The 24086-nt window shown below is 40.3% G+C and overlaps 1 protein-coding gene across 2 annotated transcripts in view; it reads left to right on the top strand.

Moving 5' to 3' along the window:
* The first annotated feature begins 7476 nt into the window (after window positions 1-7476).
* The window catches only part of lrig1 (leucine-rich repeats and immunoglobulin-like domains 1), a 155102-nt gene continuing 138492 nt past the window's right edge, over window positions 7477-24086 (top strand). The window contains exon 1 of one of the 2 annotated variants that reach the window (XM_038810593.1): window positions 7477-7964. In XM_038810593.1, the coding sequence (XP_038666521.1) occupies window positions 7738-7964 (227 nt within the window). In that variant the 5' untranslated portion in view covers window positions 7477-7737. The remainder of the gene's footprint in view (window positions 7965-24086) is intronic. The other variant, XM_038810594.1, reaches the window with a different exon arrangement.

Below are 24086 nucleotides of genomic sequence, written 5' to 3'. Positions count from 1 at the left end.
TTCTCATTAGATTGTCTTTGTTTCCTTTACTGTTAAGCATTTTTGTTTTTTCTTATGATTCCTCTTTTGATTTTGTTTCTGCCTCCTTTTTTCCACTTTCAGGACTTACCTTCAGGAAACACCTTACATATTCATGATGTAAACACAGGGCAAGTTAAAACGGCAGGATAAACTTCATAAAATAGCATTCTGCCATTTATTTCAAATGTCTGGTTTCTCAATAAGTCTTCGCTGAACATGGCAACCAAAATGAGGCTCCTCTAATAATTCAGCACGCTCTTAGTACTGCGCTGAAGTGACAACCTATTGTTCATCTTGAACTTGAACGCACAACCTACTAACTCAAAGGCAAGAATGTTACAATGGAATAAAGTTAACACTTGTGAAAAAAGTGTAAACTATAAATAAAGTGTTTAAAAGAAATTATTGAAATTAAGGCTTTATTTCATTTTGAGGTGGGTGAACGAAAAACTCCAGGCGTTTGAACTTGTATTATTCATAATGATTGCAGTTAATCTCTGCAATTCTTGGGTAAGATGAATTCAATACTACTTCAGACCTGAGAAGTAGTTTTGCAATTCACATTGTTCATGTTTGTAAAAATTATAATTTTCAATTTTTTTAATGATCCATATAAATTCAAATTGAACCATTGTTTTAAATGCCATATTAATAGGTTTAGTTGGAGTTTCCTAGTGAAGACAAGGGCCTGCAATTTCATGCGGTGTCTGAAAGAGGCTAATATCTATTTCTGGTATAATTTTGTACAATTGCATAACAAGTTTTAATCAAGGCAGAACACATAAAATAATCAATTGAAAGACATTTAGGTTCACATTCCATCATAGTCAACAGTACCATATGGAGATCAAAATCAGATGTTTCCCGGGTCAAAGGTGCTGTATCGCCATGGAGACAGGGACTTTGATAAATTCACACTTTTTTTCACTCTCCTCTTTCGTGACAAGAATGACTTTCAGACAATTGCTTTCTTTGAATATAGCCAATTGAAACAAGCAGAATAAATTAGGTTTTTAAATTTAAAAAAATCACAAATCTATCAATAATTCTGATTGCATCAACCCTTCTGTAACTATTGAACCCACACATTGGTGATTATGGACAGTAGACAAACCCATCAATGAACCCAATGCCCCGCAATCACAAATAACAATTTGCAACTATATAGCGCCTTTCATATACCAAAACATCCCACTGCACGTCACATGAGCATTATCAGACAAAGTATGAAACTAAGCCACTGAAGGTGAGGTGACCAAAATTTTGTCCCATGAGATAGGCTTCAAATAGTGTGTAGGAAAGATCATGCTGTTGGTGACTTACTGCTCGTGATAGAAAACACCTTTGGAAATCTAAAGTTTTGAAGAAAAATTCATATTCAAAAACAATGATTTCTTTCTGATTTCTTAAGAGATGCTTCTTTTTAGAATCTGACCAATTGTCCACATTTAAAGTGGTTTATTAATATTATTTTTTATTACTAATGTGGTAACCACAATAAAGTGAAATTATTAACCTTATGATAGCAGATTATAGTGACATAGCAATTCCAAGTTCCCCTCCAAGTCACACACAATTGTGACCTGGAAATATATTTCTGTTTCTTCATTGTTGCTGGGTCAAAATTCTGGAACCAAAGCACCTCCACCAACTGGACTGCAGCAGTTCAAGAAGGCAGCTTATCACCATTTTCTCTAGGGCAATTAGTGATGGGCAATAAATGCTGGTTATGCCAATGACACCCACATGCTGTGAATGAATACAAAATATATAATGTATGATTGCTATTATTGATACCATTGAATAAATAGACTTTAAATATACAATATATATTCCAAATTACTAAGGATGTACTCTTCACAGAAGCAAATTGTCAAAAATAATAACCAGTGTTACAAAGTTTGCTAAATGTACCACCAGTACATTGTGAGTGACTTATTTCTTAATATAAATCACACAGCGGTAATTGTGGAAAATCACAATTGTTTAATGAATGATGAAGTCCAAAATTCTCATGGGTGGTAATCACCAATAGGTAATGATTGTCTTTATCATTCACAAATCAAAATTTGAATTTTGTTAAATATTAGACATTGCATTAATATTGTTAGGGAGTAGAGATAGTTTAAGTAATTTATATTTGTATTATTTGATAGGAATAAGGTACAAATTTAAGTAAGCTTAATTTGTGTTTCTGTATTTGTGTGAAGAAAGGGTTAACATTTCAATTTTTAAAAGTAGCCTGAAAATCTATGGGTTTAAATGCCTGCATTGTAGTGAAGGTTTTATGACGTGAAAGCAATTACAGGGTATACAAAAACGAAGCTGCTGCTTAGCAAAAAGAGGAACACGCTGAAAAGCAGAAGCATTTGAGTTCCAGTTTGGAACCAGGCAATCCAGAGGCAAGAAGCATTCCTCAAACGTTGCTGGAACAAGCAAAACAATGCATAGGGACAGAAAGCCAGTCCCAAGCTAAAGAACATAAAGTCCCAGAAACTAGGGAGCGGGACAGAGGAGAGTCCCAGGAAGACTGTGAAGTTAATGGAAATTCAAGTAAGGGACAGAGAGAGGCTCTAAGTTAAAGACAGGCTGCAATGTGAAAACCTGGAGATGTCGGCTGCAAGAAGCCAGATATCCAAGGTGATCCTAAGGATGGTAACACCTTAATACAGCCTATGAAACAGTGATGTGAGAGTTGGGTACCTGAGAGATTATGTGGAAACTTGTATATACGTAGCGATCCAGGGCAGTTCAATACTGAAAGGAGATTGAAATCCTGGATGTGGATCCTTGGTGAATGTATCCAAGAAAAATAATTGCTTAAGAGAAGCTTCCAAGGCTTGTACTTTGAGATTGGAAACTCTTGTGTGAAAGTCAAAGTTCTAGTGAGGCCAGTTGGCTCATAAGTGTGACAAGTATCTGGGAGGATTTGATGAGAAATCCAAGAAGTTGTTTCAGGTGGCATCCGTCACTTTGTTTCAGTGTGTAATATCTGACCACAGTTTGCCTATTGCTTTACATGGACTGTATGTTTACTGAGAATATTAGAGTATAAGATATATTTTGTAACTTGTATTATCCTCACAAATATGTATATATCTGTAAAGATATAGCTGAGATGAAGGAGTAGTGTGTTACAGTTAATCTTTTCTTGGTTAATTAATGTTTCGATTTTTTTTAATTAAAAGTTAGTTGGCAGTCCTGTGACTCTGTTCCTCCAGGTCTCTAAAAAATAAACTAAAAGTTAGGATCTATCAAGCTGAGTTCCATCCTGGGATCTGAAAGTGACCAGTAGTAACAGCTGCTGGGGTCTTAACAATATTAATATGCAAAATGTTTATCTAAAAATAATTTTAATTTCAGTTTTTTAATGACTATAAGTTGTGCATTCACTAACAATTTAATGATTTAGACTTTGCATTGACACTAATCTACCAATAAAAAACTGCCTCGACTTCACTCTGGATCGAAGTAGCAGGAAACGTCCTAAAAGGTACTCATAAATCTTCAGCCTCACTCTGTCACTGGCGGGTCAGGTACAGGCGGTTAAAATGAACCTGTTGCCGCAATTTCTGTTTATTTTTCAATGCCTGCCGATTTTCCTGCCAAAGGCTTTTTTCAGAGAGATTGAGGGAAGGATTACTTTGTTCATATGGGGAGGGAAGGTGGCCAGAGTGAGAAAGATGCTGCTACAGAGGGGAAGGCAGGCAGGAGGTTGGGTCTTCCGAACCTGATGTATTACTACTGGGCCCAAATGTGGAGAAGGTGCGGAGCTGGATCAGGGGGGTTGATTCCCAGTGGGTCAGAATGGAGGAGAGTTTGTGCAGGGGGTCGGGATTGAAAGCACTAGCAACAGCGCCGCTCCCGATGGCCCCGGGGAAATACTCAGGGAGTCCGGTAATAATAGCTTCATTGAGAATTTGGAGGCAATTTCGCCAACACTTCGGGTTGGGGGCAGGGTCAAGGGAAATGCCGATTCAGGGAAACCACAGATTTGAGCCAGGGAAGTGGGATGGAAATTTTTGGAAATGGGAGGAGACGGGGATTAAGACACTAAAAGATTTGTTTCTTAGGGGTCGGTTTGCAGGATTGAAGGAGCTGGAAGCGAAGTATTGGCTGGAGCAGGGGGAAATGGTTAGATACATGCAGGTTAGAGATTTTGCCGGAAAGGAGATACAGAGGTGCGCAAAGTTGGGGCTGATACAGCTGAAGGTGGTATACAGAGCACACCCCACGAAGGCGAGATCAGACGATTGTTCGAATGATAGAAGATGTGTGTGAACGTTGCGCGGGGGGGGGGTTCGGGGGTGGGGGGGGGGGGGGGGGCGCTAATCATGTTCATATGCTTTGGTCCTGTCCAAAGCTAGAGGATTTCTGGGAGGAGGTTTTGAGAGTAATTTCTGAAGTTGTGCACGTGAAACTGGACCCGCGCCCCCGGGAGGCCATATTTGGGGTGTCGGACCAGCCAGGGTTGGAAACGGGAGCAGAGGCAGATGTTGTAGCCTTCGCCTCGTTGATCGCCCGAAGGGGGATCCTGATGGGTTGAAGAGCAACCCCATCACCTTGTGCCCTGGCGTGGTGGGGGGACCTGTTGGAATTCTTGACTCTTGAGCAGGTAAAGTTTGAACTAAGGGGAAGGATGGAGGGGTTCTATAATTCATGGGCATTATTCATTATCCACTTTCAAGAACTGGATAACATTGAACATTAGTTGGGGCTGTGTATGTTAATGGCGACTATGGGTGATCCCTAATTCCTTTTTGTCATTTGTTTGTGTGAACATGCGGGCTCATGCTAGGGGTTTGGTGGGAGGATGGGATCGTTGTTATTGATATGGGGATTGACATATTTGTTACTGATCATTGGTTATTGTTAATGGGTGTAAGTTTGGGAGAAAATGTGAAAAAGGAGAATAAAAAATATTTTTTAAAATAAATAAATCTTCAGCCTAACACATCTCGTGTCAGGGTGTCAAACCTGGTTCGTAAAGTACCCGATTATCCTCTGCATGCATTGTAAATTTACCTGCCACCAATTTAAACCTTTACACAGGGGAATCTCCTCTCCTTGCTTTCTGAATATATACAATTTCCAATGTTTACAGAAAAAGTCCATAAATGACCCATGCACGAAAAGAGCTCTCCTCAATGGAGAACGGTTAAAATTTCAGCCAGGTAGGAGCCCAGCAAGTGGTCGTCTTAGTTGAGGCCCAGCCATTTCAAACCAGTGTAGCTGTAGGTGCGATTGAGTGTTTCAGCATTAATCATGAAGTACGAAGATGTTCACAAGGCAGCTTGTGTTTTGAGATCACGTGAGTTGCCTGCCTCAAAGGACTAGAAAGTCCATCGTAGTCATCAACTTCGCAGAGCGGGTATATGTTCTGCACAACATTAAAATATATTGATCTAAGTTCCTCGTCAAACACAGAGCATGAATATCAGAATTACTGTCAACACTGATAATGGGAATGGCATTCACACGATGATTAGTAAAAGGTTACTTCATGGACCATGCTAACAGTCACCTTATTGGCCCATTGAATGGATTTTCGAAAGGGATTAGAGAGCCGGACAGGGGCAAAGAAGACAGAGGGCAGACACAATCGTTGTTAACATGCAAGTGGAATATATGTACGTTCGTTTTTTTTCCCCCACATTCCCGTTGCAATCGAATTCTGAAAGCGTTTTAAAATTGTTGTTATTTCAAATGAATAACTTGTCCATAAATACGCACAGTGCACTTCTGGCATTGGTAGTCTTGGACCTTGTGTCGATTATTTTTTTTTGAAACCACGTGCACACAACTCTCTCTGAAAACTTGCCCCGTTGTTGCACTTTTACATATTTAATATCAGTTTTTTTTGGCGATGAATATAACCTTCATTCGCTATAGGGAAGAAACAAGTTCCTCGATGGTGGATCTTTTTGCAGATGTCTCTCAGAGAACTGGGTACCACGTGCTGGAGATGATAATCGGCATCTGAGACCAAATGAGAAAGTGAATAAATAATTAGGTCAGTCTCTGGAAATCCACGTGCGTTAGTTTCAGATCGACAAACACGACGGTAAAAAATTCTTAATGGCGTTAAAACATTATGAGATGCGATTTTAATGGGGAAAGGGCAGAGGAGGTTATTTCCCGCATTTGGAACAATGGGACAGATTAGACATAAACCATAATAACATTTATTTTTGACTCGGCAAACAGTTTTTAACCTCATTAACATCTTTCGTATTACTATTGATCACTGTGTATCGTTTAACCATCTGTTTTAATGACGGTCAATCTGGTTCCATTTCATTCATGACAAAAATTAATTGACCCCCCAAATACAATTGTGTTTCTAGTGTAGTGCAACTTAATAGTTCGACTCTAAAAGTCTCTCTCTCTATTATCTATAAATAAACTAAGTTTATAATCTCCCAATAAAAACAAATTGTGGTGGTTGAATAAAAGTAAGCGACATTTTGTTCAACAAAGTGCGGTTCCATGATTTCCACTGTGCTTAGATTACTATATGACAAAATGTGCTGCTGGTTTCTATATCGGGAGGCTATATCGATAAGCAAAGAACAAAATCAGCAATTATAGCCAACCTAAGAAAGCCGTTTTTCGTTTAAAATCTTCCTAAGGAGCTGGCAAAGTGTGCAGAATATTCAAACCTCCCCAATGTTTATAAATAACTGTACCTTTATTGTTTTAGCAAAAGTATTTGACGGGAAATAAATGTATTTAACAACGATTGAATAAAGTTACTTGCTTCTTTTGTGAATACTTGGGAATTATTCCTTACAGCGTGCTTGAACAGCCTGTTGTGTTTTCAGTCAGACTTTCTTGCGGATTCGGTTTGACGAAGACACCGCCAAAAACTTTATATGTATGGGGCTTTGTAATGATTAATGTATTAAAACAAAATTTAAATTGGTAGATTTTTAAGAATCGGTGCTATTTTCAAATTTCAGTAAATAGATTTACTCCGCTTCTTAAAAGCCAATAAAATATTGCCGTGTGAACATATTTCACACCAATTTGCTTTTGTAGCTCGGTGGGCAGCCAATTTGGCACTCTCCTGGGTGTCAAGGGACTGGGATAGATTTAAATAAGAAGAACTTTTTTTTTAAACAATGTAAATAATAAGTTATAGTCCAGCTTTAAATTGGCTCTGCCTTTCTCTCTCCGTCTAATGTGTGCAGTTAGACAACGGGAGGTTCCCGCTGGGCATTGCCCTTTAAACGCGGTGAGCGGGAGGGAGGAGGGCGGGAAGTTTTCACACCCGACCCTGGAAAGGGGGAGGGGCGAGTTCCATTTGAACCCACCCCCTTCTCGCCCCTTGTGATTGATGTTCCCATTATCCAATAGGAAGGGGTCCTGTGGGAGAGGGGGCGGGGCACCGAATGTTTGTTCACGTGATCCGGAGGCCGGGCCAATGGGAAAGGCGGGCGGAGCTTTTGCTGCATCCAAAGTGGGTCGTGGCTGGGAAGCGCGAGCGGTTTAATATTAACGGTTGCTCCCCCCCCACCCCCGGGTGAGCAGCTCGTTGAGAAGAGCTGCAGCTCTGGTGGTGGTGGCTGCTGGCTTGCTGACTACGGCTTTCTCTCGAATGTTTGGGGGGAGTGGTCTGTGAAAGAGAGATAGATCGATCGCCTCGGTCGTTGTGGGCTGGAGCAGCGGTTTGGTTTGTATCTCTGGAGTGGCGGTTCCTAGGTGCGAGGCAAGATGGCGACGCTCGGGCTGCCGGCATTCCTCCTCCCGCTGCTGCTGGCGCTTTCCGCCCCCCGGCCAGCTTCGTGCACTGGGCCGGGACGTGAAGCCGGCTCCCATCCTCTCACCCCACCGGCCTTGCCGTGCATCCCGGGCTGTACGTGTAGCGGGGAGGAACTGGATTGCAGCAAACAGGCCTGGACTCGCATTCCCCGCCAGCTGCCTGCCTGGGTCGTCTACTTGTAAGTACCCTCGAGATGTTCAATCATCCGCTGCAGAGGTGTCAGGGTTTGGACAGGGGGCACAATCCACTACTTACCACCCAGTCACACACGGCTGAAGGTACAAACTTCATGGCTGTTAGCGCTGCTTCCAAAATACACCGAGCATAGGCGCAGAGGTTGAGTTCCTTTACATGTCTGCTTTTAAAAATGCGAGTGTATACACACTGAAATATATCGTAATATTATTGAACTCTTGGGGATTATAATTATTCTCATAGGTGAGCTTTGAAACGAGTTCAGGAATGTGCTGAAGTGTATTTGACTTGTTGCGGACCGGACTTGGCAGTTAACATGGAATTGCGCTGGTCTCTGGGTTGTTGGGAGAAAATAAGTAGAGTTTTGGTACTGGGATTTATAGCGAAATCTTTTTTCCCCTTCACGAAAACAATCTGCGCGCACTGTCACAATGAACGAATAATGCCCAGTCTGAAATCTTGCAAGCGAGAGCAGTTACTATTTGGCAGCATCTGAAAAGTTTCAGAGCAGCAATATTGTGGTACAGCGGCGATCATTTGATTTGTTTCGAGTTTCAAGTATTGAGACCGATCGTTGTGAATTTAATGTTATCGTAGTCGGTTTACTAAAGTGAATTTTGTGGGTTTGTTGTCGAGGCAGTCGATTTAGTATAACAGTAAGTTTCAAAGAAAAGCCATGAGTCACTTGCAGAAATAGAGACAGCACAATATACTCTCACTTTGGTTGCGGAATGGAATAACTTTTATTTTGCCGTTGATGGGATTAATTGTTTGAACTTTGACTTGTTTCAGCATCTTCATTTACAATTTCACCAAGTTTGGTTCTTGTAGGTTGTGCAGGACTCAGTCGTTGGAGTGCTAATCCCATAACTAGGTAATTAGGCGGCTCACTTCTGTTGGATGCGATGTAGTTTTTCCAGAGACTGTTCGGTTCATTGTCACTGCGACGTGGTTTTCATTCACATGGCTGTTGCCCGGAGATGCTGATTGGCAGCATGTCTACTTCGAGTTCAGTGTCCAAATGGTCCTATTGCCCGACTCCACTTTGGTTTATAATTTATGTTGTAACGATGTCGGTCAGCTGGAAATGCTAGTCTTGGGTATAGGGGTAGAATGAACTGAGGATCAAAAATTGAAGCGGAGGACCTTTAAATCTGCGTGTTTTTCATTTATTCCCATAAACCCGTCCGATATATTGTTAGAAAATATTGTATTGACGTTTTCTTGGGTGCCTCGGCAATGCTTGCTTCGTTCGATACATATTGTTTTAAATTCACGTTATAACTGACTATATAGCTAAGACATTGTGAAGATTTACCCACTCTCTGTTTCCATTACCTAATGTTCAGTTGTAAAGTAGCATACATTTTTCATTCTCCTTGTTCAAAAAAATTGACCAGATTAATTGGTGACGTTTTATATAATTTGCAGGCAAATGTTAAGCTTTCTGGAAAATTGTACCAAGTGGGAAAGTAATAGGTTCAATCTCTTATTTTGTGTCAAGTTAGCTAACCTCAGTTAGAAAGCATTATGATGTTATAATTGGCCTCTACATTCCTACTAAATCACAGTTTAGTATGCAGATATAACAAATGATTAGGAAGGTGATTAGCATGTGGTCACATTGCAAGAGGAATTAAATTAAAAAAAAGGAAAGTTTTCCTGCAGTTGTACAGGGCTCTAATGAGACCACATCTGGAGTACTGTACAGTTTCAGGATACAATTTCATTAGAAGCATTCAGAGATGGTTCACTCATCTGATTCCTGGGTTGAAGGGGTTATCTTGTGAGGAAAAGTTGGGCCCCAACACATTGGAGTTCAGAAGAATGAGAGGTGATCTTATTGAAACATAAAGATCCTGAGGGGATTTGACAGGGTGGTTGCTGATGATTTCCCATGTGAGAGAGTCCAGAACTAAGGGACACAGTTAAGATGGAGATGATGTGAAGTATTTTCTGAGGGTTGCAAATCTGCAGAATTTCCTTCCCTCGAGAGCAGTGGAGGCTGGGTTATTGGAAAACTTTAAGAGTTAGTTGGATTCTTGATAAGGGTGCCCAAGGTTGGAGTGGGTAGACCGGAAAGTAGAGTTGAAGCTGCAATCAGATCAGCTATGATCTTATCAAATGACAGAGCAACTTGAGAGGCCGAATAGCCACCTACTGTTCTGTATGGGGAGAGAACATTGGTCAGAATTCCCACTTCTAATTCTTGGTCAGCAAACCCTGCTGGACGGGCTTATGGATAATGGTTGTTAGCATATTTGGTTGTGATTCATTCACAGTCACGTAACCTGAACTAACCATCCAGCCTTGCTTGTGGATAATGGCCACTTGGTTTAAGTATATTGGATAACTGGTGTTTTTGGAACATTGCTACAGTAAGTGGTCAGTGCTATTTGGGGCATAGGAACTCACAACTTGTTGAGAAAATAAGCAGTTTTTAAAATGCAAGTGGGTATTTAATGTTTTTAGCAGTGTACAATTTCTGCCCCAATATGGTTACAATATGTAAAGTCTTAACTTCAGTTTCATAGGACCATGTACATTTCAGATTTATTACACATTTAATTGTAGTGTTAGAGACCAAAATGTTATAGTTGTTGTACACATGTAAAAGTGCACTTTGAAGGTTGGGCATAATCAGTAAATCAGTACCTAAATATTAGAACCCTATGGCAGTTGGGGGTGTGGGTGGAAATACTTTCTTTTGGTAGCTTCATTTTCTTTATAGGTACTGAAATTCTTGAAAACACTTTGGGGCCAAGTTTCTTTTTAGGCAGTAAAACAAGAAGGATGTGATCTCTACAGTCAGTCCTGTGAATTGAGTGAGCATGCAAATTGGTCTGCTCTTAGTTTGGCCTCCAAGGTTTGAAATATTACATTTGCGTTCATTGAACGATGGTGCACTGATATGACAATTTTATATAATTTATTTTAATATTTCATCTAGAAACAGTTTTCATATTAACAACAGGAGTGAATTTTGTTCTACAGTCCAATACTCTGTCCAAATTCAGGGCATATGGTTAGAGTTAAGCATGTAGTTTCTCTACCACTTTTAGTTTTCTGAATTCACACAACTTGTTTTACTTTCTTCCTTGCCTTATTGTCAGGGTGAAATTGTATCTAATTTTAACATTTTGACTACTCAAAATGAAATCTGTTAGAAGGAAATTGTTATATCACATTTATTGACAGAGCGAATTTTGAAGGTAAGACTTTGTACTGATTTTAAAATAATGAACGCTATGGTCATGAGAGCCTCTGAACTTCTCATGTTCCTCTCCTCAATTTGCATTCACTGCAGTGCAGTATTGTTAAATGTGGAGAAGTCTCACTTCCAAAGCTATTTTACGATCGTTTTGTAAACAATGGGTGCAGATTTAACAAGGAAGAGTGAGTGATCCGTAGGAAAATGTTCCCAGGAGGATTTGTGGCTCAGTGATTTAATGCTGTAAATTTCCCATCGCAATTTCTGTCAAACCACAGTCTGAATATAAAAGAGCAAGTTACTAAACGTGCTATTGTTGGTCCCTGATTTTCTTGCATCAGAAAAGAAACAACTGGCTATTTTAGTAAGAAATCAAGAAGTAGTAATTTTCCAAGTCTGACCCGATACCTTGGCTAATGTTTTCAAGTTGCAGATATGCTTTTGCTAAAGAAAACTGTCATACTCTTTGAAAATACTTGAACAAATAATACTTTCAAAGCGGTTGCTTAAAGCCAGTAGAGATTGACTTGGAGAAATTGAGTCATGACTTTTCTTTATCCCCCATCTTTTTTCTTTGAGGAAAAATAGTATGGTTTCAGCATCAAAATTCTTGATAATTTAGTGGTAGAATTGGGTGGTTTTGTGAATTAAGAGGTCTTTTGCATCCCATTGCATTTGTTTAATTCTACGTTGAATTTTACAAATCCTTTGGGAATAACTATTGAAAGTTAATGCTTCTGTCTCTTGAGTTTAATTTTGTAACTATTAACAGTCGAGGGGATGTTTCATTAGTAGTTTAAAAATCTTTTTTTATCACAATTTAAACATTTTTGACTCAATTATTTTTCAATTGTTTTCCTTTTTGCGTAAAATAACTTTATTTTGAATACTTCTAATTTCAAGATCAAATTTACATGAGTTAAATATTTTGATTTTTCAGGAGAATAAAGAGAGTACTGAAGAGATTTACAAGGCTGTTGCCAGGACTGGAAAATTTGCCGCTGTGAGGAAAGAGTGGATAGACTGGGGATGTTTTCCTTGGAACAGAGGGGAGATTTTATTGAGGTGTACAGGATTGAGGGATAGAGTGGATGGGAAGAACCCATTTCCCAGAGCAGCATCATCAGTAACTGGGGTGCAGAGATTTAAAGTGACTGGTGGAAGAATTAGAAGGACGATCAGGAAAAGTGATTTTACCCAGAGGATGGTAAGTGTCTGGAATTCACTGCTTGAAAGGGTATTAGAGGCAGAATCCTTCAACTCATTTAAAAGGTGCCTAGATGTGCAATTGAAGTCCTGTAACCTTCAGGGCTTTGGGCCAGGTGCTGGAAAATGGGATTAGAGTGCGTAGCTTGTTTTCAGTTTGGTGCAGACATGATCGGCAGTTTGGCCTCTTTCTGTATCATTAACGCTTCTACATTTTCAAATAATTAGAAATTCTAAAAAAAATGTGTGGGGACACAGTGGGAGAGTGGCAGTAGATGAATTGCTCCTTTGGAGAGCCAAGATGGACTGAATGGCAGCTTTCTGCGCTGCAACAATTCTGTGATTCTGAATAGCAGATTTTGTACAAAATATATAACTTCTAAATGTTACTTTTCCTCAAATTTGTAACCATTATTTATTTGTTTAATAACATGTCAGTAACAGATTGAATGACCATAAAAAAGCGCAATGACCATCATGTATGTATTCTGGCTAGGTTTCCATAAAAATAGAATTGACTAGTTTGTTTTTTGTTTTCTTAAGACCTGGTTTGTTTATAGTTGGAGCAATTAAAATGGGAGTTTGTGGTGGATTAATCAATGGACCGCTGTGGGAGGTAAAGGGGTTAACATCTTGATTATTGATTTGGGAATGCAAAACTAGATGGGTGCTTGATGGCCAGTGCAGACATGATCAGTCTAAGGTCCTCCTTCTGTGGGTGCCAAGATGTTTTGGGTGGGGTGGGTGGGGTGGGTGGGGTGGGTGGGGGGTGGGGGTGGGGGGGGAGGAGGAGGAGGAGGAGAAGACATGTGAATAGTTTTGTAACTAGTGGATCTCTCCCTATTTATACTATCAAGAATATACAATTGTCAAGAATAGTATGTAATGTGCAAGTTATTCTGTTGCTAAGGTGAAGCTCTGTGCCTTCATGGCTGAAAGTCTTGTATTGTTAAGTGAACAAGGGTGACGTTGAGTGGATGGGAAGAACCTGAGCAGCATCATCAGTGACTAGTGTGCATAGATTTAAAGTGACTGGTGGAAGAATTAGAGGGAAATTTTTAATTTAATTGTAAACTACAAGGTTCTGCTTCACCAGTTGGAATCATAGAATCCCTCCAGTGCCAAAGGAAGCCATTTGGACATTGAGTCTGCGCCACCCCCCGAAAGACCACCCTGTTTAGGCCCATTCCGCCACCCATAACCCCATACGTTGGCCAATCCACCTAAACCTGCACATCTTTGGGCACAAAGGGGCAATATAGCACTTTGAGCTGTGGGAGGAAGCCGAAGCCCCTGGAGGAAACTCGTGCTGCCACTAGGAGAACGTGTAAACTCCACACAGTTACCCAAGGCTGGGTCCTTGGTGGTGAGGCAGCAGTGCTAACCACTGGTTATTTATTTTCTCTTTAAATATGATAGCTGTTGTCTACAGAAAGCCTTTGCAACGGTTCTAAGGAAGTGATGTATTAGCAAAATGAAAAATATATGGAATTGGAGGTTGGTTGGTAATTGGATACAATTATGAATAGATAGAGAAATACAGCACAGAATAGGCCCTTCGGCCCACGATGCTGTGCCGAACTTTTGTCCTAGGTTAATCATAGAATTTTGGACACTAAGGGAAATTTATCATGACCAATCCACCCAACCTGCACATCTTTGGACTGTGGGAGGAAACCAGAATACCACGCGCACACGGGGAGGATGTGCAGACTCCACACAAACAGTGACCCGAGTCAAAATCGACTTGGGACCCTGGAGCTGTAAAGCAATTGTGCTATCCACAATGCTACCGTGCTGCCCTTAAGAAGAAATTAATCTACACTCCATTATTCTACCCTAATCCATGTACCTATCCAATAGCCGCTTGAAGGTCCCTAACATTTCCGACTCAACTACTTCCACAGGCAGTGCATTCCATGCCCCCGCTACTCTCTGGGTAAAGGACCTACCTCTGACATCCCCCCTATATCTTCCACCATTTATCTTAAATATATGTCCCCTTGTAATGGTTTGTTCCACCTGGGGAAAAAGTCTCTGGCTGTCTACTCTATCTATTCCCCTGATCATCTTATAAACCTCTATCAAGTCGCCCCTCATCCTTCTCCATTCTAATGAGAAAAGGGCTAGCACCCTCAGCCTTTCCTCGTAAGACCTACTCTCCATTCCAGGCAACATCATGGTAAATCTCCTTTGCACCTTTTCCAAAGCTTCCACATCCTTCCTAAAATGAGGTGACCAGAACTGCACACAGTACTCCAAATGTGGCCTGACCAAGGTTTTGTACAGCTGCATCATCACCTCACGGCTCTTAAATTCAATCCCTCTGCTAATGAACGCTAGCACACCATAGGCCTTCTTCACAGCTCTATCCACTTGAGTGGCAACTTTCAAAGATCTATGAACATAGGCCCCAAGATCTCTCTGCTCCGCTACATTGCCAAGAACCCTACTGCTAACCCTGTATTCCGTATTCATATTTGTCCTTCAAAAATGGACAACCTCAAACTTTTCAGGGTTAAACTCCATCTGCCACTTCTCAGCCCAGCTCTCCATCCTATCTATGTCTCTTTGAAGCTGACAACAGCCCTCCTCACTATCCACAACTCCACCAATCTTCGTATCATCTGCAAATTTACTGACCCACCCTTCAACTCCCTCATCCAAGTCGTTAATGAAAATCACAAACAGCAGAGGACCCAGAACTGATCCCTGCGGTACGCCACTGGTAACTGGGCTCCAGGCTGAATATTTGCCATCCACCACCACTCTCTGTCTTCTATCGGTTAGCCAGTTCGTTATTCAAATTTCCCACTATCCCATGCCTCCTTACTTTCTGCATAAGCCTACAATGGGGAACCTTATCAAATGCCTTACTAAAATCCATGTACACTACATCCACTGCTTTACCTACATCCACATGCTTGGTCACCTCCTCAAAGAAGTCAATAAGACTTGTAAGGCAAGACCTACCCCTCACAAATCCGTGCTGACTATCCTTAATCAAGCAGTGTCTTTCCAGATGCTCAGAAATCCTATCCCTCAGTACCCTTTCCATTACTTTGCCTACCACCGAGGTAAGACTAACTGGCCTGTAGTTCCCAGGGTTATCCCTATTCCCTTTTTTGAACAGGGGCACGACATTCGCCACTCTCCAATCCTCTTGTACCACTCCTGTTGACAGCGAGGACAAAAAGATCATTGCCAACGGCTCTGCAATTTCATTTCTTGCTTCCCATAGAATCCTTGGATATATCACGTCAGGCCCGGGGGACTTGTCTATCCTCAAGTTTTTCAAAACGCCCAACACATCTTCCTTCCTAACAAGTATCTCCCCAGCTTACCAGTCTGTTTCACACTGTCCTCTCCAACAATATAGCCCCTCTTGTTTGTAAATACTGAAGAAAAATATTTTTTCAAGACCTCTCCTATCTCTTCAGACTCAATACACAATCTCCCGCTACTGTCCTTGATCGGACCTACCCTCGCTCTAGTCATTCTCATATTTCATATTTAAAAGAGCAAGGATAAAGGGAGCATTCTTTGTTTTGTATTTATTAATCTAGTGTTTCCCAGATTGACTTTTTTCTCTCTTTCCCCAGGGCTGGCGCACCTTTAAAGACCAAAGAGTAATTGTGTAGAATTCATTTAGTTAGTCTTATGTTCTCATGCAAATATGCAAATGAGGAGCAGGAGTAGGCCACTCAGCCCCTCAAGCCTGTTTTGTCACTCCAGAAGGTCATAGCAGATTTGATTGTAACCTCAGTCCCACACTCCTACCTATCCTGATAATCTTTCAGCCCCTTATTATTTAAGAATCTATCTTGCTCTGCCTTAAAAAATCTTTAAAGATTCTGCTTCCACAGTATGTGCAATGAATTCAATAATTAGTTCTAAAAATGTCTCTCCATATCCCACCTCCTATCCTGGAGTCATTGAGTTGTTGGTGAGCAGGCAGATTGCAGTTAAATGTATCAATATGTTAAACGAACAAAGCTTTTTTATATATTTAATATTGTGTCGGTGCAAAATCTTTTTGGTTTGGTGTCTGGATTAGAATCCAATTCTGACTAATAGGCCAACATTCTTTCTCTTCCACTGCTGGAAGACCATGGCAGTTTCATGGTGGCTGAGTCCAAAGGACTATCCTGCGCCATGACTAGTACTAAATTAGACTATACAGATTAACAAAAATTTCAGACTAGTACACAAAGGGGCTCCAAAGGAGAGTTACTGGTTATGCATACATTATTTGGGAGTTAATGTGCTGACATCAAGTATATGAAATGACGAGGCTCTCATTTTCTAGTAACAGTAGTAACTTTTATTGTGGCTTGATTAGGTCAAGTCCGTGATCTCATGATTAGATGAAATTATATTGTGGACTGAGAACCAGACTTGATGTAAAGGCTGGGAGCTGTTTTGTAGACACCAATCCCTTGAGTTTGACTTCAGGATAATGTAAAATTGGGTAAGTGTAAAGGTTCATATTTTAGTGTAAAGGATAATTCTTTAACACCAAGTGTTTTATCTGCAGGGCATGAAGGAGAGGGGCATTTGTGACATTTGTTCAAGGGAATTCTGCTTGAATGTCCCTTCTCCTGTTATCCTATCAATTGTGCCAGCTCTTTGTGAGAGCTATCCAGTTAGTCCCACTCCATTGCTTTTTTCTCATTTCCTGCCAACCTTTCCTTTTCAAATATATATCCAATTCCCTTCTGAACCATATTTTTGGATTGTCCACCATCCTTTTATGCCCGTGAATTCCAGATCATTACGTTTAGCTATTTCGTGGTTATAGGAGGGGAGCTCTTTTTTTTTTGGATAAGACTATTCTTGCATTATGCAAACTTGTTTGTTTAGGAGGGCATTCATTTTGGACAATATTCCACAATATTGAGGGCTGCTCCAAGTCAATTTGCTTGGCACTGAAAGGGATTTTGTTTGCCAGGTTTTACACCAGCCTGATGCAAATATCCTACTTTTTTTCATGCCATGTAAAGCTGATGAAATTGAGATTAAAAAAAAAATCTTATCTATTTTCCTGTGTGAGTCAACTGTTAATAACAATGTTATTAAAAATAATGAGCACCTGACAAAGTTGGAGGAGGACTATTTATTACTGCCAGTTTAAAGTGTTAAAGATTGTTTGCAATTACTGATTGCAATTGTTGACTATTTAACTATAGTAGAATCTGGGCACTAAGTTTTGCACTTGGGAGTTAAATTGTCTAAACAACGAAATGTAACTTGGGATCTATTATTTACACGGTTTATTGAAGTTGGATTAATAAACTTGCTATACAAGTGTATGGACTGAATTAGCAGATATTGATTAGTGAAAGTAAATTTGCAACGAACACTGAATTATTTATCGAGTGCTCTAATGACAAATTAACTGGAGTGAACTGTAAATTTGTGTGGGTGATTACCCAAGATGCAATTCTGGTGCTGATCTACTATACACAATTTGAATCATGGAAGTGAAATGATACCCCTGATTTTTTTGATGAAGTGAGCAATAAAAAAAGCATTGACCCGTCTACCTCCATTGTGGGGGTGGGTGGAGGGGAAGCTGTCCATTTAATAATCTTGAATGTAAATTCGCATTGAATTTGGTGCCATTTCAAGGTGATCTTTAGCATTCAGTAATAGGGCAGGCAGCCTTCATCAGTCAGTGAGATCAAAGAATTCTCAGAAGTTGAATATATATAGCATTTTAATCATTGTACAGAGAATGAAATGAAGATTGGGATATGTACATGGGATTAAGGGAGAAGCTTAAATTCAAAAATTAAGATTCATTTTTACTTTAAGAATTGCATCATTTATTTTCAATGTTCTTCAGAGGAAGTGAGATGCCACATTTGCAAAATTAGATTTTCAGGACCAGAGAGGTTGTCATAGCTAATTATGGCGTTGCACATTATTAAAATTTAAAATTGAACAGGTTTAACATTTTCATTGACTTTCTTTACAATGGGTAGCATTTAACAGCTGCTTCTGGATTTCTGCTTGGAACTGTGCATGTGACAATTTTATACAATGTGACAGTGAGCCTAAACAGTTTTGCCATCATTGTAATCACAAATTTTGAGCCATTGTAATGCAGACTTTTTGGAAAAATTATCTTGTTTTGGCATTGCTTTGAGGATTCCCATCTTTCCTAAGAACAGAGAGAATTTCGCAATCAATTCGTACTTTTAAAGTGTCGTCACTGTTGTAAAGTGGAGGAATATGATAGCTAGAATGCACACACAGCAAACTTCTCCCATAGGCCACACTTTTTCCTTTGCTACTAAGTATGAAATTTGCATGAATGCTGATTTACAGTTTAAAATATGAATTTCAGACATAATTCACTTGTTCTTTGCACGGTAAATGCTTCTTAGCTCAAATGTTTCCATTCCCAGGTCAAAGAACATATGTACAAATGTCAGCTTGTATGCTGGCTCAAAATAACTATATTCAAAATAGGTGTTAAATTATACCCAGAATTTGATTCTCATTAGCACCTGCACTGTTTACTGTTCCTTCCAGTTTGTTCATTTTTACCTTCCACTGTGCACATTAGAAGAACATTTAGGTGTAAATTAATATTGGAAAAATAGATGAATGGTGTAATTTCAGGGCTCGCTTCCTGGTTTCCCACAAATTTCATTTACATTATATTTTAGTGGTGTTGGTTGAGAGATAAATATTGGCCAGGGTTCTTTGAATAGCACCATGGAATCTGGTGAGGCCTTGAAAATGAGGAATGTGTAGCTTATATGTTACATCATCAAATCAAATGGAGTGCTTTTTTCTTGCATTATTCAGTGATTTTAACAAATTAATCATCCTTAGTGAATAAGGTACACCTGACTTTGTCAGAATATAGCAGTAGGCCTGGAACCCGCAAGTACAAGTGTCATATGATTTGCAGCACCCAGTGTGTGCTTATGTGTGTGGAAGAGCAGAACCAGGGCACACACCTGTTCAGTTGAAGTTATGACCCGATGTGTGCCACCTGCTGCAGAGATTGGCAGTTGGTTAACTGATGTGTCCTACCAGCAAATTTAGTGGGCTCTTGTAGGATCTGAGAATCAGCACATGGTGAAAATCTAAAACAAAACCAAAATGCTGGAATTAGCAAGTCTAGCAGCATTCGTAAAGGGCGAAACAGACTTTTCATGCCTGTGTCCTTTGATCCAGCTCTGCATGGATGCTACCAGATTTGCTGAGTATTTTAACATTTTTATTTGCGAGAATTTCTGGCAGTGTGATTGTCTCTGCAAGAGCATCAGTTGTGAATGGGGGGAAAAAGTATAAACTAGAGCAGAAATTATTATTTTGTTGTTGGTTAATAGGTTTGGCTGATGGGATTTGGATTTGTTTATTGTCGCATGTACTGAGATAGTGAAAAGTATTGTTCTGCGTACAGTCCAGTCAGATCATTCCATACACGAAAAAAAACATAAGGCATACCTAAATACACAATGTAAATACATAGACAAAGGCATTGGGTGAAGCATACAGGACTGCAGTACTACTCAGATGTGTGAAGAGATCAAGTCAGTCCATAAGAGGGTCATTTAGGAGTCTGGTAACAGCGGGGAAGATACTGGGCGGCATTCTTCGTTGACCGACGCTGAAATTGGGGAATGCAATCTGGCAGAGAATTGCTCCCGATGCTGAAATTATGGCTCCGCCTCCCCAAAAATGACATCAATGGGACGCAGGCCATGTGAAATTGCAACACTGAGTATCATTAGTGGCCGATTCTTCGCCTCCGATGGGCCGAGTTCCCGATGGTGTGATCCATGTGTGCTCTCTCAAATCATGAACCTGGCGTGCTGGCTGGTGAGAGAGAGAGAGAGGAGAGAGGGCGTATGGGCAGTGTCCAACACCGCCACACTTCGTCGACAATTGTGTCGCTGGCTGGGGAGCTTCTGCCAGTGCTGGGGGAGTAGTGGAGGCTGGCTGGAAAGTGGGCTGTGGGGTTGGGTGGACTGATGACTTTACGGAGGTCGTACCTGGATTTCTTGTATAGGTCAGAGTTGCCTGTCTTGAACGCTTCTTGGCCATCAGTCGGGAGTCAAACTCCCGATTAAGTCATGGTTTCCGGTTGGAGAACGCACGTACTATCTTATTTCGCAAGCAGTCTTCTACACACTTGATAAAGTCTGTGACGGTGGTAGCATACCCGTTTAGATTGGTTGCTAGTTCTTAAATATGGACCAGTCCACTGACTCCAAGCAGTCAAGTAGGAGCTCTTCTGTTGCCTCAGACCAGCACTGCACGGCCTTCTGAACCTTCAATGTCACTTTCTGGTGTGATTGCTTTTTATGTGCCTGAATTTTAATGTGCTGGTTGTGCACGTTTAATCCTAAATCCTGATCTTTTATTTTAAAAAATGGGGCAATTTAGTGTGGCCAATCCACTTAACTGCACATTTTTGGGTTGTGGGGTGAAACCCACGCAGATACTGGGAGAATGTGCAAACTCCACACGGGCAGTGACCCGGGGCCGGGATCGAACCAGCATACTGAGTGCTATAGGCAGCAGTGCTAACCACTGCGCGGCCATGACTCCCTATCCTAATGTTCAAGGATTACTGGTGGTTGGCTGTGCAATATATTGCAGGGATCTTGTAAAATCACTAGCAGCATCATTTCCAGTTGACTCCTTTTGCTGGAGTTGCTGTTTACTTATTTGCCTGTACAGACAGTGGCCAACTGTGATTTCAGCATCTGTCGTCAGTCAATTGAAATTGCTGATTTGCCACAGACCTGGCTACAACAAATTGTTTTAGCTATATGTACTAATATTTAGAAAACTTATTGTAGTCACAAGTTATTTTGTCAATGTTTACTTAAATAATTACCACCTTTCATCACAAAACTTTGCAGTCTTCTCTTTCGCTGAAAGTTGGAATTCTGGTATGGATTTTTCAGACAAAGGCCATTTTACCGTAGCATCAGTTTTGCGTAGTACATGCAAACAGTACTTTGTCTTCATCAGAGTAATTACTGAGAATGCTTAATTGACTTTCTCTGATTTGTATTTTAGTGTTTTATATATAATATTTTATTGCTATTCTGCATTGGTTCAGCATTTTGGTGCTGAGTGCCAAGACTTGCATATCTTCATCTTTAGCTATCTATGGGGTAATATCTTCATCTTTAGCTGTCTATGGGGTAACGTGTTACCTATTTTGTTTTCTTCCAGTTGGTATCTTGCACTTGTCTGCATCAAGATTCACTTGCTTTTTTACTGCCCTTTTTTTTGTGTAAAGATCATGTTGCAATTCTTGAGTTGCAAATGCCTCCTGCATTTCCATTGATGTTAGTTTAGTATTGTTTCCAAATTTAACCATTTCTGATATAAATTGGAAACTAATGGTCCCAATGATAATTCCTATGACAAGTTTTTGAAAAGTGTGATTCTTTAGAGCAAGGAGTGACATTTTCTAAGAAAATGTCAGTTCGGGACTCATTATTAAAAACATAGACATGACTTCCGACGTGAAATTTGATTCTTAACTTCATGCAGAAAGCTGTCCCAATAAGATCACTGTATACATGCCATTTCAAATCCATTTATAATGGGCTTATTGGTAATACGTTTGAGACATATTTATTTCAAACATCTAGCTAAATATCAGAATTATTATGCTGTAGATTATTTCTATCAGATAGTTAGAACATAGAACAGTACAGCACAGAACAGGCCCTTCGGCCCTCGCTGTTGTGCCGAGCAATGATCACCCTACTTAAACCCATGTAACCCGTATACCCGTAACCCAACAATCCCCCCATTAACCTTACACTACGGGCAATTTATCATGGCCAATTCACCTAACCCGCACATCTTTGGACTGTGGGAGGAAACCGGAGCACCCGGAGGAAACCCACGCACACACTGGGAGGACGTGCAGACTCCACACAGACAGTGACCCAGCCGGGAATCTAACCTGGGACCCTGGAGCTGTGAAGCATTGATGCTAACCACCATGCTACCGTGAGGCCCTTAAGTTGTTTGAATGAAAAATGAAAATCGCTTATTGTCACGAGTAGGCTTCAAATGAAGTTACTGGCAATGTAGAACATGGGTTTTGCTGAATAAGAAACATGTTGGCTAAGACGGTGGCTAAGATTTTTGACTTGCGCTCATCAGGATGTATTTGCCCGTTCTAAAGGGAACAGTAGTTTATACGGCACAGAGTGCCATTTGTTTGGCAAGTGGGCTCTAATTGGCAGAGGTGCTGCCATGGAGAATACACCAGGGAACACAGAGCAAAAACCTTTGTTTAAATTCAAACCTGGCATCTTGGCTCTGGTCAATGCATTGCCATGGGAAATGAATGAGGGAATGGCTGTCCCCCAATCTTTGCTTAGTTGAAAAGGTGCAATGCACGGACATGTTCTTTCTATTTACCAGGGGCAGGGCCCTGTGTGTGAGGGCTCTGTGTCTCAATGATTTGTGGATCATATCAAATTGCAAGTGCTTTGACTGTTTGGTGCAAAGCACTGGCCATATCCAACCAGCCTGTGCTTGCAACAACTCAAAACATACTGTCCAACATTAGATATTATTAGACGAATGGACAGCACTTGCTAAACAATCCTGATTGTGTTATAAATTACACTGACAATCAAGATCATCAGGCAGGCTCGCAGTGTCAGAAGCTACATAGCTACATGTCAGAAGCTACATAGGTTCACCCACACAGGGTCCTGTCCTTTCTAAACGGAGCATGTCCACCATTGCGCCTTTCTCAACTAAACAGCTTGGGGAACAGTCATTCCCATGCAATGCCTGGTTTGAATTTAACAAAAGCTTGGAAGTTTACTGTTCTCTTGTGGATTGTCCATGGCAATATCTCTACCAGCCAATTCACTTGCCAACCCATCAACACTCTCATAGGCAGTGTGAATTGTTGTTCCCTTTGGAATTTGGTATTCTTCCGAATCCTGATGAGTACAAGGATGAAAAACTTCAACGTGTCTTTTTACCCCAGCAATTTATTCATATTGTGTATAAACATCTTTGGGCATCAGCCCATTTCCTGCAGTAGTTTGTGACAGGATTTTATCATTATTTTGTTTGAAAGATCCTTCTTTCTCAAGTGCTTATATTGTCAGGGCGAAGGTTCGTTTCTCGGCGTCTGATCAATAATTTCTGAGATGTGATTTGGTGCAGAGTGTGAGATCCCAAGTATAAATAGATTTTTAAAAAAAAAGTATGATAACGTCACTAATGTTGTAGAGCAAAATCCTTATTGTGTTCTTTATAAAGGAATAAATTGTTAAATCCCATTAAGAGTCTTGGTTATTGCTTCTGGTTGTGTTATCATATGTGCCACCCATATCAATTTTTTAAACTTGTAGTGGTGATTTACATTTTTTACCCCTTGTTATTAGAAATTGATTCTGATGACCAATTTGATTGCACATCAGTTAAATCGAAAAGTGAAAAGTCTGGAATAAACTTTTTTCCTACTGTTGGTTTCACAAAAACTTGAAACAGTAAAGTTTTAATCACTATGAATAAGTTTCCCTCCAACAAACTTTCTAAGACTTGCCTCATTGTTACTTTATTAAGAAGGCTCAAAATTGCTTCCATATATTATTTTGATAAGAGGATTGATGTTACTTTATGAAATCATTGACAGGAATGCTCAATAAAGCCAGTTAATATACTGGA

The sequence above is a fragment of the Scyliorhinus canicula genome, chromosome 11, assembly GCF_902713615.1.
Source record: "Scyliorhinus canicula chromosome 11, sScyCan1.1, whole genome shotgun sequence".
Classification (NCBI taxonomy): Eukaryota; Metazoa; Chordata; class Chondrichthyes; order Carcharhiniformes; family Scyliorhinidae; genus Scyliorhinus; species Scyliorhinus canicula.
Note: the sequence above shows the minus strand (reverse complement) of the source record. Positions and strands in the feature narration are given on the sequence as shown.